The sequence below is a fragment of the Chaetodon auriga genome, chromosome 19, assembly GCF_051107435.1.
Source record: "Chaetodon auriga isolate fChaAug3 chromosome 19, fChaAug3.hap1, whole genome shotgun sequence".
Classification (NCBI taxonomy): Eukaryota; Metazoa; Chordata; class Actinopteri; order Chaetodontiformes; family Chaetodontidae; genus Chaetodon; species Chaetodon auriga.
Window position 1 is genome coordinate 22,427,705 of NC_135092.1, and position 17,365 is coordinate 22,445,069.

The 17,365-nt window shown below is 45.3% G+C and overlaps 1 protein-coding gene across 1 annotated transcript; it reads left to right on the forward strand.

The window, feature by feature from the left end:
* Positions 1–1,931: 1,931 nt before the first annotated feature.
* On the forward strand, positions 1,932–5,925 carry LOC143338091 (alpha-2B adrenergic receptor). Its single transcript, XM_076758255.1, has one exon. It carries the CDS (start codon positions 1,932–1,934, stop codon positions 3,498–3,500), a length of 1,569 nt encoding a protein of 522 aa, XP_076614370.1. The 3' UTR covers positions 3,501–5,925.
* Positions 5,926–17,365: the final 11,440 nt, after the last annotated feature.

The window sequence follows — 17,365 nt, forward strand, 5'->3', positions numbered from 1 at the left end:
TGAGATAAGAATGGCAGCAGCTGGACAGGGAGAGGAGCTCAGTGCATCATGGGAACTCACCTGGCAGTCCAAGCCTGAAGAAGCAGAACTAAGAAGGTTCAGGCCTCACCTGAGCCGCCTCTAACTGCTTCATCACAGAGGAGGGTCTTACATGTGTGGGGGGGCTCCTGAACCCACACTGGGAGCTGAGGGGTGAGACTCTCCACCTCCCTCCATCCTTAAAGCCGCTTCACATTTCAACAGAAACTCTGGGCCTTTCTGCACATCCTGTTCTCAGGTGAAACCACGCCCAGCCGGAGCCTCAGTGGCTGCGTTGCCATGGAAACTGCCCTGACGCCAATGTGACAGCTGCAGGATCTTGGAAAACAAGGACGAGGCTCTGAAATTGATGAGTTTGCTGTTTATCAGATTATAAACGAGACAGGAATGAGCTGTTCCTGTAGCTGTAACTCCAGCTGGAGCTTTAGCTGCACTGCTGTCTCCTGACTGCACGTTCAGCTGCTGTCTGCTCTTCACTTAATTAAGAAGTTAATTAAGAAGGGTTGTTAATTAACAATTTGAGTCCAGTTATGAGGAGGTTGGAAAACACCAATAATTTACTGGTCTGACAGCAAGTGAAGGACATGATGTGTTCGAGGGCGTGGCTTCATCTGAACATGCTTCCTGGTGGAGCCGCGCTAAGCTACAACGCTCATGCTGTTAGCAGGGTTTTGTGCACTCTGTGTTTCTCTAAATGGTCACTTTGTTTGTAAATGTAAGTCAGCAGTTCAACATTAGTGTTCAGCAGAGTGGCTTCACCCACACAGCTCAGCGCAGGTTCTTCTGCAATATCATGAACACACCTTTAAAACTTCCTCCCGAAACACCTTTAAATGTCTGCATTTACAGAGCGTAGTGCTTTTATCCAAAGTGTTTTATAATGTGCCTCTCAGTCACACTCACTCAGACGGCAGAGCTGCCACGCTGCTCAGTGCAGCTCCTCCTGTGGACGAGCAGCTCTACCTGCTGAGCCGTCGAGTGTACAGAATGTCAAAAAAGACCTCAGAGGTTCGTAGAAGCACATGAGTCAGAGGTCCATCCAAATGCAAATTCTAACCACATTCTCAGAAAATCAGCTGAAGAAAATGGGAAATAATGCGAGCTGTCCAGAGTATTTTGGTTCAGGGGATAAACTCTTGGAGATAATTCTACAGTTTGTGCCGTTCAAAGCCATTTATGTGACGTCTCCAGTGGAGGAAGAAGTATTCGGACCATTTACTTAAGAAAGAGTACCAATAAAACACACGCACACAAAACTATAAAATACTGCATTCAGACACTTAGTGAATTTACAAGTACTGTCAGCTAAATGCAGTAATAGTACAGTCGTACTGTCGGCTTCGTGCATGTGTGATTGTTCATCCTGAAGCTTCAATGTTAGAGCAGCATTTTACTGTTGGAGCTGCTGCAGGTGGAGCTACTTTAGATACTTGTGCTGCTGATCTTCAGAAACACTGATTTGACCTTCAATAATGTTCATGTATTTAAAGGTAAAATGATAATCTGCAAAGTAGTAAAAAGCACAGTATTTCACTTTCAGTGGTGAAGTAGAATTGTAAAGTAGCATCAAAGGAAAAAGTACTAGTACTCTAATAGTACAAATGCACTTTGTAATGTGTGTTCTGAATTTTGTTTCTGTTGTACTTGTTAAGTTTTGTTGCTTCTTGTCTTTAAATTAAAAAAATATATATAGAATAATGCTGAGTACATGCACAGTAACTATACTGGATTCTACTCATATGTGTCCTCATGTCTGTCTCTCCTCACAGCACAAAGCCTGCACGGCTTCACCTCGACTGAACCTCAGTCTCTCCTCTTATTGAGGAAGTCCTGCTTCTCAATGGTTGACCACAGAAACACCTCTCTGCTGTCTCTCAGTCTTTAAGAGCACGATGGCCGCTGCTGCAGATCCGTCCTGCCTGTCGGAGCTCGGCGGACTCCCCAACAGGAACGTCAGCCTCATCTCCAGCACGCGTCCCTGCAACCGGAGCACCGTCAGGACCTCGCCTTACACCCCGCAAGCCACCGCAGCTTTTGCCATCGCCATCACCTTCATGATGATCGTGACCATTGTCGGGAACATCCTGGTCATCATCGCCGTCCTGACGTCGCGATCCCTCAAGGGCGCTCAGAACCTCTTCCTGGTGTCACTGGCTGCCGCAGATATTTTAGTGGCCACGCTTATTATTCCCTTCTCGTTGGCTAACGAGCTGCAGGGCTACTGGGCGTTTAGCTCCATTTGGTGTGAAATCTACTTGGCGCTGGATGTTCTCTTCTGCACCTCCTCCATTGTGCACCTGTGCGCAATAGCACTGGACCGCTACCTGTCGATCTCTCGGCCCGTGTCCTACGGCGCCAAACGTACTCCCTCACGCATCAAGGCGGCCATTATCGTCGTGTGGCTGATCTCTGCGGTCATCTCTTTCCCTCCTCTTCTCACCCTGGACAAGAGCGAAGGCGGTGAGGAGGTGTGTGAACTGAACAACGAGCGCTGGTATATTCTCTACTCCACCATTGGCTCGTTCTTCGCCCCCTGTGTCATCATGATTCTGGTCTATGTGAGAATTTATCAGATCGCCAAGCAGCATACTCGCTGCCCGCCTGGACAGAAGCAGAAAGCGGTGGTGACCGGTGAGCCTCGGAAGGTGTCCGAGCAGGCGCAACAGAACGCAGATCGAGGAGGTACGACTGCAGGCGAACAAGAAAAAGCCCCGACCAGGACATCTGGCTCGGATTCAACCCCGTCATCGCTTCAAAACCCGCCTGGGAATCCCACGAGCCACGACACTCTGCACTACCCGCCCAACTCAAGCACCACTTCAGTCCCAAAATCCACCTCCTCCCCCACAATCCCCCAACGGGAAACCCAGATCCTCTCAACTGTTCCCCACAAGGAGCCCCAGACACGTCGTGACAAAGAGGGTGAAACGCTTCCCGACAACACCTCCAGCTCTGACTCTGACGGCGAGCTGGAGGCGGGTGAGGAGGGAGTCCTCAGAGCTGACGGCAAAGAAAAGACCAACAAGACCAACAAGCAGACTTTGGGACTGTCCCAAAGCAAAGGCTTTAAAGTTCAGGTACTAAACCTGACCTGCAAATACAAAAACACCATGGCCACATCGTCCGGCACCAAAATGGTACCCGAGGACATCCCTAAAATTCAGGGGACGCCCATTTCCCGCCGCAAGGCCATGGTGAACAGGGAGAAGAGGTTCACCTTCGTGCTGGCTGTGGTGATGGGAGTGTTTGTGATCTGCTGGTTCCCTTTCTTCTTCTCTTATTCCCTTCAGGCGGTGTGTCCTGAGACCTGCAGCATCCCCAACCCCTTGTTTAAATTCTTCTTTTGGATTGGCTACTGCAATTCGTGCCTGAACCCGGTCATATACACCATCTTCAACAACGATTTCAGGAAGGCCTTCAAGAGGATACTGTGCCGGGACACAAAGGGCACGTTCTTCTAGACGGGAAGATATTATTATGCTCCGAACTGGACGCAAAGACTGTTTATCTGAGGAGAAAAAATAATGACTTTCTCTCTGTTTTTGCTCAGCATTGATCCTCTTGAGCACTGACATAAACACTTGTACATTAAGGAGGAAATTGCAACCATTTTCTCTTCTTCTTGTGTTCGTCTGGACACTGTTAGCTGAGTCAGAGCAGCACCAACAAAGGAGGAGATTTCAGAAAGAAACAGTCAAGTGGCTGAATCAATTATCTTTAATGTTATTTAAGAATACAGTGTAATTGTATATTCATTGACTCTGAGGGAGAGTGATTTGATTATATTTTGAAGCGGAAGACGAGAGGATACAGGGTCTGTGTTCAGTAATTTAAAGTACAAACAGAACTATGGTGGCATATGTGTGCTTGTGTGTTTGTGTATGCATGGGAGTAGAGGAGAGCTGCCTGAGGGTCTGACTGGAAGAGAACAAATATCACTAAGTGTCCTTTATCGGAGATAAAATGGGCACTCAAGGAACACAAGATGGGGAGAATGTGAGCGTCGTCTTCTGTCTCTTCTCACTCTTTTCCTCCTCCGTTTCTTCCTCCAGCTAAAGCTGTAACTTGGGATGGATGGAGCTTTTTCTCGGTGTATTCCCTCGTCTCTGAACCGCTGGACGTTACACCTCTCACTGGGAGATGCTCATTAAGGTGATAGCCTTTAGGCTTTAACGGGGAAAACTAGAGCAGGAGAGCCGAGAATCAGCAGAGCTGCATGAAAGATGAAGAGTCTTCATGTGGATGTGATAGTTCACTTGTCCCACTTCCTTTCATCTTTAATGTCGTGTTTTCCTCCTCTCACTGAAAATGATGCAGGGAGCCAGCGCTTGTGTTTTTGGTACGCTGTTGCAGTTCGAGGTGTTTTCGTTGAGATTTTCATTTATTTGCAATATTTAATGAAGACGATGGACGATGAGCTTTGCAGCCTTCCGGTGTGCTCGCTGCCAAAGCAAAACAGACTGTATCTGAACTCAGCGCTGACCCCGACGACGATCAGAATCCCTGATGAAGAGGCTCCTCCTCTGGACTGATCTGATTGTGTGTGTGTGTGTGTGTGTGTGTGTGTGTGTGCGTGTGTGTGTGTGTGTGTGTGTGTGTGTGTGTGTGAGACTGAGTTTGCAGCTGCATGTTTTTCAGAAATGCACTTCTTATCTTTTGAAAGCCGATAGAAATTTGCTTGAGTGAAGCATTCAGTACTGTATATATGTGAGAGCACCGTTAGCTTTTGTACAGTATTAGCTTAAACATAAAACAGTTTTCTTGTTTATTGTTCTAAAGTCAAACTGAAATTAACCTGCATGTTTTATCTGCACTGTTAACAACATGTTTTGCGAAACAAGACTGCGAGTTTACGGTCATGCTAGCAGCTCTATGAAGCTGCATTTATGCACAAGCGGACTTTGTGCTAACATTAGCATGCTAACATGCTAATATGAGGATGATCAGCAAGTATGATGTTTCACTGTCTTACTTTAGCATGTTAGCATGCTAATGTGCTAATTAGCAGCAAACACCAAGTCTGATGACCGTTGGTTTTGCAGGTATTTTATCATGAATGATAAACACTACAGTTCATCCTGAGGGGAACATGAACGTCTGGAGGTCATTCCTATGTACCCCAGATTTATCAGGCACATAAAGGGAACATGACAGAGTCCTGTGTTCCCTCGTTCTACACATGTGCTCTTCCAGGGTCGGGTTTTCACAGTAAAGGTGACACCGTGCATTGCTGCAGACTAATTGTTCCCCTGAGGTTTTAGCACAGTGCAGTAATAAAGCAGAAGCAATGCATCGACGGCATAGCATGACTTTAGCACTGTGCAGGGTGGACAGACATGACAGAGGACAGGGACAGAGACAGAGAGAGGACAGAAAAAAACATCCTTTGAACCATCAGTGTCTACATGATGTTAAATAAACTGAATTCAGTCATGTTGATGCTGCGGTCAAACAGCATCTCCAGCTCAGACGTTGAGTCCAATCAGATTGCAGCTCATTTCTAAACAGCCTCTCAGAGCCAATGGATTTGATTCGATTGGTTCTGCCTACATTTATTAGCCCTTTACTGTTTGTATTTGAGACCCTTCTGACACGAATAAGAAGACGCACAGCGTCCTCCAGTCTGGACTTCCTCTGAAGACGGTTTGTTGTTCGTCTGCGACACAAATTTGATCAAAGCACTTTTTTTCTTTCAGCATCAAAAATCACATCAGCACCAGATTTGAAAACTTTGCCGAATTTAGTGATTTAAGCTGGACTTTTCTAACGTGTACACTCAGTATTGGCTTGTATCTACGTGTATCTTCTATCTCTGCTCCTGTGTTAGTTGTGTCCCAGTGCTGTGCTTTTATTTTGAAATGGCTTCATATTAAGGGTTGAATAAAGGACGTGGTGAGACTGTATGAACACTGCTTGTTGTTTCGGGGGGGGTGGGTGGGATTGACCGAGCACCCACAGAGCAGAGCATAATGGAATCAGACACGGCAGCTTTCTGTCACTCACATCGTTTCAGGATGACTGTTTCTGTCGACCTTTGACCAGAATATAAAACACAGTATACTGACGTGGTCATGGACACGCACACGTGAGAGAGGCGACAGAAACTAACTGTGTGTTTGTACAGCATCACATTACATTACCAAACCATGCCCCATCCACTAAAAACAAACAGACGTGTGGAATATTAAAGCTGATAATGAGCAGGACTCATTAGCTGCCATCGTTTAATACCCGTCGACTCTGAGCTGAACAGTAAAGCGTGTTGTTTGCTCCTCGCAGTGAAGACTCCTCTGATCTGAACGTAATGAAACGTGCTGAAGCCTTCCAGTAGTGTCACTCAGTGTCATCAGGGCAGCTCTTATCGCCTCCTGATGACTCGATGTTCCGCCTCCAGGAGCTCAATAAGCCTCTTGGATTTATTAAAGTCTAAAAACTTTGGGTTTTTTCGTGGTTTTATCAAAAATGATGCTGTGATGTCACTTGAGTCAGGATGAAGACGACGAGCCTGAAACTGAAACAGACGTGTTGGTGTGCAGTCAGGAGGAAGTGAGCTGATCGCTAGCTGCTAACGTGCCACCGTCTCAGCTGCATTGTGGGTAATGTAGGAGGCAGGACGGGCTTTGTGCATCAGTTCTATTGTTTTTGTCACGAACTGTCCAGTGTGAGTCTGCTCTCTTCAGGTTATCCAGTCATGAAGTTCTGTGATGGGAATTCCCTGTTCGGCCACTTCCACCAGGAACTGTCTCATTACTCTGATCTCATGCTGTCAGAGTGTTTTAAACGTACTTGTACTTTACTTGAGTATTTCCACTTTATGCTACTTCATACTTCTATGCTACGATTTGGAGGAAAATGTTGTACTATTTAAGTTCACTACATTTGTTTTAAAGCTTTAGTTACTTTGCAGACTCTCATTAATAACCCAGTATTAAAGTACCCTGCAGTAGATAAAGTAATTAAATCAGCTCCACCTTCACCAGCTGCAACGTTAACATGATGAACACTTGAATGCATCGTTAGTTATAATCCAATAATATAACGTTACTGATTCTTTCTGTATCATCAGTACTTTTACTTTTGGTACTTTGTACATTTTGATGTGAATACTTTTATACTTGTACTGAAGTAGGATTTTGAAAGCAGTACTTTCTACAGAGTATTTCTACCCTGTGGTATTAGTACTTTTACTGAAGTAACAGCTGCTGTTCCACCTGTGCTCGTGCTGCTGAAGTTCTGTTTGGAGGAAACTTATTGAAGTTTTCTCTCAGCGCCACTAAAGAAACTTGAAACTGTCCAAACATCATAAAGCCCATTCGGGTGTCAAATGATCTCATACTGTGCTGCAGGAAAATATTCATTTCTGTACATTTATAGCTCCGAGGCATCGTGGCATTGGATTTTTAATGTCTTTTTTATGATGCCATATTAAGCCTCTGCCGTGTAACGTCGTTTGTTTCTGTCGGTCGCAGTGATCAGCGGCGCTTCATAAATCAGCTGATATCACAGTGCAGCAGCTCAGTGTGTCCACGCATCATACAAACAGTCATACTAATGAAATGCTGTCAGATACAGATTCTACTTTAAGTACTCGAATGTCAGGCCAGAACTTCAACACTGACAATTGTGCAAAACCTCGTACCGTACTGTAAGAGCACCAACAATAAGGTGAGAGCACAGTGAGAAGACAGCAGCAGCAGCAGCTCTACAGAAGAAAAACTGCCTGTTAATGCAGTACAGTGACAGGATAACGCATATTTTCCACAGTGAAAACATGGAGACAACAGCAGGACTGCAGGATGTTTTATAAAGTACAAACATGTTGTTAAAGATTAAACCAGTGAGGGTTTTTAGTTTGTGACCATCAAAAGTTTCAAGAAAGTTAAAAAAACTGGAAACAAGTTTGTGCATCAAAAATTTCTTCTTCTCGACGACCCCTCAGATTTATCCGGTGACCCTTTCGAGGGGCTCGATCCTTAGATTGGGCCACACTAAACAAGCTAACAGTATATAAAGTATTGTAAAGTAGCTCCACCTGCAGCAGCTCCAACAGTAACATGCTGCTCTGACACTGAAGCTTCAGTACGAACATTCAGACACGGGAGACGTTTTACTGCTGAATGTGTACTTTTACTGCTGATACTTTCAGTATATTTTAGCGTTATCCAGGCCTTTGGCTCCACCTGGATCGTTAATCCTTTTGCAGCCTCTGGAATCACCTGAGGCCAGGTGTAAACGACAGTCACTGGAGTCGTCACATGAGGCCAACATTACCTGAAATCATGTTTCCATCCACGACCCTGAACTGCTCACCTGTGCTGTCCTGTGTGTGTGAAGGACGCACCACTTCAGGCCGACAGGTAACCATCCATCCTGGCTGACACAGCTCCGTCCACCTGTCTGCTAACGTTTGTTCCAGTGCTTTAAAGCCACAGTTTCCTTGAACCTCCCAGCATCCCTCACACTCACGGCATCAGTGTTTCGCCGTATGTGTCCCGGCGGCACAAACTCGGTCGCTGTGCATCACATCAGAGTGAAGTGAGCATCACGTGGGAGGCAGAGTGCTGTGAATAATTCAGCCGGATTACATATTGATGCTGCTCCGTCATAAAGGCTGCAGCGCGTGTACGGCCGTTATTTAAAATTGTATAATGGAAAACATTTAAAGAGTCCCTCGTGTGAATCCCCACGCTGAGCTGTGATCAGTGTGAGTCAGAGCACACCCTCACCGAGCTGCAGCTGTGTGTGTGTGTGTGTGTGTGTGTGTGTGTGTGTGTGTGTGTTTGGTAAAAAACATATGACTGACATGAACATACAGAAGCATAAACGTTCACCAGCAGAAAGTGTGACAGACTCCTCAGAGGCTCAGCAGAGCTCGATGTTCCAGTTTCTACTCAGTAATTTGGGGAACGTGTTCATTCTGTTCCTCGTTCTAGTTTAAGAAATAAAAATTTAAAGAAAACAGCTGCCGGTGAAGGTGGATTTTCATGTATTCATATCCTGCTGGAACCTGTAATAACGCACTGAACCCGTGAAGTAAATGAGTTCAGAGTTGAAAGAAGTGGAAAATACTTCATGACTGTACTCAGTGAAGTACTCAAGTACTTAGTTACTTTTGCCCACTGCTGTTGCTTCCAGTCTTTATGCTAAGCTAAGCTAACCAGGTCCTGACTCCAGATGAACACACAGACATTAGATCGACGTTTTTATTCGCACTCATGTATTTCATTCAGTCACCTGACCTTCAGTGATGTATTATCATGTGACTGAATTCACCATGGAGGTGGGTGAGGCTGAGCTTAGCATCATGGGGCTAGCAGCCGCTCCACAGGAAAGCGCTAACGGAAAGAGTCAGCACGGCGGCTGGTTTGCTCTGTTTCTTTGTGTTGCTCTTTGCAGTGCGGATGTTCCTCCCTCCGCTCCTCCTTCGCCTCTGATGCCGTCATGGCGGCCTCCTCTGCCTCGGGCGACAGTCCACGCCGCAGACAGCTCCTCAAAAGAAGTGGCAGGAGGACGGCTGACGTGTTAGCCGTAAGTGGCAGGTGACTCCAGGGTGACACGCTGTGATTTCCTGACAGGATTCACAGTCACGGAGAGACGGTAACATGAATAATATACAGCAGAGGTCCGTATGGCTGCAGGCTGGCAGCAGATAAGACGAGTGAAATGAGTCAAAGCGTGAAAACAGAGACGGAGTCACACAGGTTACAACAACACACCTGCACCTGTGAGGAGCGGACCAGCAGGAAATAACAGACCTGGAATCCTCTTTATCCATTATGCTCCTGTTTCACATTGTATGATTTTACCGACATCACAACTTAACCACAGGTACAAAGAAACTGATTACATTTACTCAAGTACTTAAATATATTTCTGAGGTACTTGTACATAGTGTTTCAGTTTTATGTACTTTTACTCCATCACATTTCAGAGGGAAATACTGTACTTTACAATATCATCAGCAAACAAAATCTAATATATGTGTGCATGACAGTATTGTTATCTCTTCCCATATACTTCTACTGCATGGTTGGTTGTGGGGTTGCAGTACTGAACTTCTCTTGCACAAATATTTCCACAGTTTGCTCACACAGTCTGTATTATAATATATATAATCTTTATTTCTTTAATGTCGGCCCCTCAGGGCTCAGTGAAGTTTTATCAGTCGGCTGAATGTGACGATGAGAAAGAAACTGAGAAAAACACCAAGCAGAGGGAGAAAACTGTGTGTGTGTGTGTGTGTGTGTGTGTGTGTGTGTGTGTGTGTGTGTGCAATAATCCAATTCAGTGCGGTTCAAACAAATAAGGATGTTATCCTGTTAGAAAGTAGCTGTTGTGCTCGGGGGTCTGTTGTGACATGGTTAAATGTCAGACCCCATCTCAGCTGAGACTAATAGGATGAGAATGGAGGAACACACACACACACACACACACACACACACACACACACACACACACACACACACACACACACACACACTCTCTGTTGGTCTTCAGCCTGTTTTAGCTCCCAGTTTTGGTTCTACACATTTCCTGCTTTGTTTCAGACTCGTCACCCTCGTTTCCATCAAACCAGCTCTGATGGAGCCACAGTTCACGACCTGCTGCCACAAACAAGCTACAGCAGAGTGAATACTGGACTGACACTGATGGACATGCTGCTCATCTCTGCTGGATGTGTAAATAATCAAACACGTTCTCCAAATCAGCTTCGTATGTGACGGATATGAGGTCGACCGCTAACGACTCCCAGGATGTTGTTTTCCTGTTTTTCCTGATGGCTTCAGTAAACACACAATCTGATCCCAGTCCTCGGGATCTGCTCAGGACTTCTCTGCTTTGTGGACCTCGAGTTGAGATTTTTTGTTCAAAATGAACAATGAGCCAAACCCATTAAAGATGGATAAAGATGACTTTTGCTGCAGCTTTTCTTTAATCTGTGCAGAAGCAGAGCTGAAGAAGAAAAGGGTTCGATGGGCTCTTGGTGGCTTTAATGTTTCCTTCGGGGGTTTCTAAGACAGGAGAATTTACCGAGTGAAGCTGAGAGATAAACTCTGCGTCTCTGCTGCTTATCTGCATATTCATGAATGCACTTCAGTCTTCTCTTCAGCTGCTCGAGTGCTGGATTTCCAGGTGTTAAATAACAGATGTGGGACATTAACAACAGCAGGACACCACTCGAGAATGTTTTTAGTTGAACAACAGAGGAGTTTCTTGAAAAGCTGGCGAGCGGTTGAAGTGTGTGTTGGAGTGTGTGACTTCAGGACAAAGCGGAGGGCCGTCCAGCAGCACGAGGAGCTCATGATTGATTCTGGGATGTGGTTGACTGTGGGTATTTACCCGGGCTGCTCTCAGAGAGCTCAGGGTTACAGTTGTTAGTCATGTGTTTATGCTGCCGGTGAGTCGATCTTTCTCAGATGATTTCTGCTGACGCTGCAGAGCTTTAAGGTCACAGAGCCACACTGTGCTCACACATTTCTCAGGAGGCTTTTCTGGATGTTTGGCAGTTTTTCAACTTGACTGGTTGTCATGCTTCCTTCTGCCATCTGTCCAAAGAAGCAGAAATTCACTGCAGTCAGCTGGAGTAAACCCCGTCACGAATGTGGAGCTCGGAGGAGCCGCCGTGGAGGTCACTCAGACATCTTTAGTTTTCTGTCATTTCACAAATCAAACTTTGCCTGAAACAGACTTTTCCAGCTGCTAATGCGTCTGACATGACGGCTGAAGGAAGTCCTGCTGAAGACGGCCGAAAGCTCCAGAAATAACTCGACAGTGTATTTCCCAAAATGTTCCACTGTTCCCTAAACTTTGAGTTCTCTCTGACTGAGTCGTGTTTTACAAACGGTGGCGTTTGAAGGCAAAGGAATGAGTTTCATTTTGTCATTTAGGTTTGAGACCGTGCTGAGACATGTTTTTAGGACAGAAGGCGGATCAGGTCTGCCTTCGTCGCTCTCTCCTCCCTCTCATCGGTTTGACGTGTGACATCAATCTGTGACCGTTTTAAAATGCGATCGTCCCCTTCAGCTCGTCCTCTTCATCATCCACTCACGTGAGGGCACCTCTCCTCGCCACGTCACGTCGGCTCATCCGGCCTCCATCGTGCTCTCCTCCTCCTCCAGGTCATGCTGTGTAACTACCTGCCTTCGGCTCAGTCAGACTCCAGAGGGAAACAGTCACCTCCGCCTGCTGCTATCAGTGTTTCCAGAGCTCATGAATGTGCTGCCTTCAAGCAACTTTGCCAATATGTGTCACAGAGGATGTTTTTGGGCCAGCAGCCGGCTGGCTGGAGGCAGCGCTCCCTCTCATTTCCACGGTGCTTTTGCATTTGTCTTCAGCCCTCAGACGCTGTGAACCACCAGTGGTTTTATTGCTGTGCTTCTGGCTCAGAAAACGTGTCAGACTTGATTTATCAACCTGCTCAAAGTGAACATTTGGACTTAAATGAAAGATAAAACTTAAAGTGAGACTACGTCACTTCTGACAGCAGGAATAATAACAGCAGCGCACCTTTGCTCCTCTCAGCAGCGGCGGAATGTAACTACGTCAGCAGCGAATTTGAGGCTCTTGTACTTTGTCTAATACTACGTTCCACTTCTGCTCCACGTCACCTCATGTTGTTCTTTCACTTCACTGCAGTTATTTTCTTTACAGATTCAGAGTTTTACGAACAAAACACATGAAGGGTTTAAAAAATGTGTTTACTTATAAATAAAATGGTTTATACACGTACACCTCAAATACTTTTGTGCTCATTAGGAAAAATTAGCATGCTAACACGTTAAGCTAAGATGGGGAACACTGTTAACATTATCCCCGATGAACATCAGCATTGTCACTGTGCGCGTGATAGCATGCTGATGTTAGCATTTAGCTAACCCCTCTGCCTCATTTTCACCCACTTCCATTTGTTCAGTGCCTCCTCATCGATCCCATTTCCATAATCTGAATATAGCAGAAGGCTGTTCATTTCACATGTTAATTGCTGCTGTGGATATGAAGGATTTCTTTCAAATAAAATGAATAAAATCATGTTTTTGCAGACGAATGAAGGGATTCTTTGAAGGAATGAAGCGTGTGGCAGATGCAGGTTAAATCACTGTGTCTAACTGGTTATTCCCACTCAGAGCAGGCATGTGATCAATCATGTGATCATCTGGGAGCTGATCTTAAAGGTTACTCCCACACTCCACCGTCAGTCGCTCGATGCTTTATTCTTCAGCTGGTTTATTGGCTCCTCGCAGTGTTCTGAAGCGTGATTCTTGGAAGTTTGATAAGTTCTTCTATGGTTTGTCTCAAATCACCTGAGGTCTTACTGAGCGCCTGTTTCTCCTCTTCAAAGAACAGCGTATGACCACAGACGTCCAGCTGCCCGACAGGAGCCACTGACGTGGCCGAAGAAGAAGCGTGTCGAGACATTTGAGCCTGAAATGTCGCAGACTGCTTCAGCCCTGCCTGTTGGTGCATGGAGCTGCTGGAGGAGGTGCAGCCTCATACCTTCATGTCATGTTGCAGCTTTATGCTGCTGGCCCGCTGCCTGGATCTGCTCCGACCAAAGCAAAAGAAGTCACATGCACCACATCAGTCTTGTGTTCAGCCGTGCTTCTGCTGTGACTCTTTGGTCCAGATTGAACTATTTACCTTAAAATGTGATTCAGACGTTCACGTTCTCCTCAGGGTGAACTGATGATCCTCTCACTTTTCATTTCGAGCCACCATCAGTTAACATTTTAGCTGTGCTCTATGATTAGTGCTAATCAGCACTGGCATGCTAACACGCTAAACAAAGACGGGGAACATTTAAACATTGTGTCTGCTCGGCACCTGCGTGCGACCATCGTCACTGTGAGCATGTAGCCTGTATAGCATGCCGATGTTAGCGTTTAGTGCACAGAGCTGCTGGCGTGACTTTAATCTCTCATGTTTGTTCAGGCAGAACAAAGCAGATTTCACAGATGCTCGTTAAAGCAGTGGAAAAACACCAGATCTGCTGAGACCTTTGAGAACAATCTTCATTCAATACTCTTGGACTTTCATTTGATCCTTTGAGCCTCCACAGACCCGATGGTCACTGTATGATGGCCCTGGGCCCTGAAGCACCTGGTTCAGCTCCTGTCCGCCTGCTAACATTAGTGTGAAAGTGAAACACCCTTTTCTCATTCAGGCTGCGTTGTGGCCTGCTGGCAGCTGCTCAGATGAAATGAAACGACCTGCGCAGTAACAATAACGTTTCATTCAGCATCCTCGACTTTTCCATTTGGGAGAAACAGCAAACTTGGTTTGTTGTTCCGTTGTTGCATCTTTTCATTTCGATTCTCCATTTTTGTGTTACAAAAACCTGAACTTACATCAGCATATATATAAGATTTTTAAGGACTGTTTTGTGTACGTCCCTCCTGACGTCCTGAGTCAGTGGACCTCTTCTCTGTGTTTGACTCGTCCCACCTCCCACCTGTTCATATGTATGTATACGCCTCATGCACAGAGGTGTGAAAGTACAACGAGGGCTGCAGCCAGTGATCGTTTCCACTGGTGTCGAGTTTAAAGCACCATCAGACTGGAAAAACGTACTTCATTAAATGCACCGTTCTTCGTGCTGCTTGTTTACTTCACACACACACACGTTGTTATTTTTCATTATATTTTGTACTTACCTTCATTTTCAGGAGGACTCAGTGTTATTTGGTCTGACAGTGTACATGCACTTTCTTTCTAATTAAAGGATTCGCTTGGAAACAAGGTGGTGCTTCCCAAAGGGTTCATGTCCTAATTAAAACAAGTCAAATAAAGAGCAGAGCACAAACTGACATCTTCAGCTGGATTTTATTGTTCAGCCAGCAGTAAAAAAAACTCAAACTTAGGAAAGTTATAACTCAAATTTAGGGGGATTTTTGCAGGAAACGATTAATCTGTTGTCTGAATTGTTTAAATTAATGAATTAAACTAATTTTTGCAGCTAAAAGTAAAAAAACAACATACTGGAGAGATGAACGTTCTTTTAAAGGACTTCCCTCATGAGGCGTTTTGTCTAACATGTTTATTATATGATCTATTTTATTGCCATGATAATGTCACTTTACATGTAAAATGCTTGTTATTAAGATTCAGGTTCTTTATTTGACGCCGAGGCTGCAGAATATAAAAGCTGCCTCAGCTCCACGATGTGCATGTGGAGAATATAAAGAAGCCTCAGGAACAACAGGGAGGTAAACAGACAGATCAGCATCGTGTGATGAGACAATAGTCCTCAATCTGCACAGAAATACTGCAGTTTAGCAAAACACACACACACACACACACACACACACACACAAAGACATATGACCCTCCAGCAGAGACACACTGGCAAACTAAAAGCTGAAAAACATTAAATGATGATAGCCATTAATTTCAGATTACTGTACAGAGCACATAAAAGTCATCCATTAAGGTTAGCCAACATCAGGGCGGAAATGGAAGCGGTCGGCAGTATTATTAACCACAGTGAGATCTATCATGAAACAGAATGAAAATGCCAAACACCAACAAACACAAACAGATTCTGCAGACACAGAATAAACAGACGGAGGCGACTTTTTCCAAACGCCGCTGCACGATGTCGTCCGGCCGTCTGGAGGTGACACGCGCACGCCTTTCATGCACCAGCGAGTTCTTCTCTCACTCCTGAAGTCTTTTTCCACGAAGCTTTCTGCTAAAATAACAATAAATCACAAAGTAAAAACATTAGCTTCAGCCAGCTCCATTAGATGGAGAGGAGGAGGTGAACCAGTCGGAGGAAGAGGCGGGGAAGGGAAAAGAGAGGTGAAACATGGGGGAGTCAGCTGTGAAAAATGACTGAAAATTGGACCTAAAATAAGAGGATGAAAGGTAGGTGGTGCAGTATGGATTCAACAGGACGCTACAGCAGATGAAGTGCATAATGAAATGTATGAACCTGATGTTCCTGAAAACCAGAGCGCAGATGTTTGGAGGTCTGATGGACTGCAGGTCATGTGACTATGATGCAAACAGGGTCAAAGTTCATTGTTGGCTGTTGAAAACTGCAGTTTGAGAAGACAATAATCAAATGGAACAGTCATTAAAGATCCACTTACTGTCTTTGCAGTCTGTAAGTGTGTCTCAGTCACCTTGTTAAACTGGTGGTTTTGTCGTTGTTAGAGGTCACCAGTGACTGGACCAGTGCCACAAATTAACGGGCTACTACAACACTTTAACATTGCATTTCCAGAGAGTTTCCTGACCTGTCAGAGACGTCCTGACTTTGAGTCCATTGTGTCGCCGTCCTGAGACGATGCTCAGACTGGAAACAGCCAGCGCAGACGACGCGCTGGTGGAGGCCTGTCGACGAACGTCCGGACGGCCGGTTTCCATCCAAACGTGCTGCAGATTTTAACTGAATCTCACGAGAATCAGCAAAAGAAAGTGTGAATGAACTCTGGTTTCCATCCACGACTGTTTCACATTTATCAGGAGTCAGTTAATGGACGTCAGCAGTAGGTGGCGCCAATTCTCCAACTGGAAAACCACTAAATACTGCAGAAGAAGAAGAAACAAGAAGATGCTGTTATCAAAGAGCTTCAACTGAACCTGAAACGGTGAAAATAAAACAGAAAGAAATAATAATAAAGAATAATAAAGAAATAAAAGAAAACAGGATGGAAACAGGACATTTCAGTCACGTCAGATCTGTGAGGAGCAAAGAGGAGACCTTTCATCTTCATCTCCTCTCAGAGAGGAACCAGCTGATCAGTCATGTGAATGAGATGTTCTCTGTCAGAACTTAGTTGAAAAGATCTCCGTCTCCTGTGAGGAACATTAACTACATCCTCAAAACTGGGAACATTTTTTGAGATTTTGCTGTTTCCATCAACCAGCTGATGGCCAGCGTGACGGTAAAATCCAGGAAGTCCGGTCCAGTGCGGCGCTCCTGTGGTTTGGTGTTTACCTGCTCTTCAGTGGGAGGAGAGGAACAAACGGGTGGAGCTTCATTCAGACGAGGCAGAGCGAAGCCAGCTGTTGGTGTTTTGGTGAGAAAAAGTGACATTTGGGGAGTAGATGTGTGTTTCTGTGAAAAAATGATCTTTGAATGCAGAGATTTCCTGCAGGAAGCACGTTAACAGCCAGACGTTTCATCCAATTAGAGTTAATTAGCAACAGCTGATCATTTGCTGCCTTTGATTTTTGTCATTTTGGAAGTGAACAGGAGAAGCTGCAGCCTGAACGTTTTGCACAAACAGGGAGGAGAGATAAAAGGTTCAAGAGGAGACGCGGTCCTGGTATTTTTACCGACCAGGAACGGATCCAGAGTTTGTGGGCGGAGGGTTCGAGG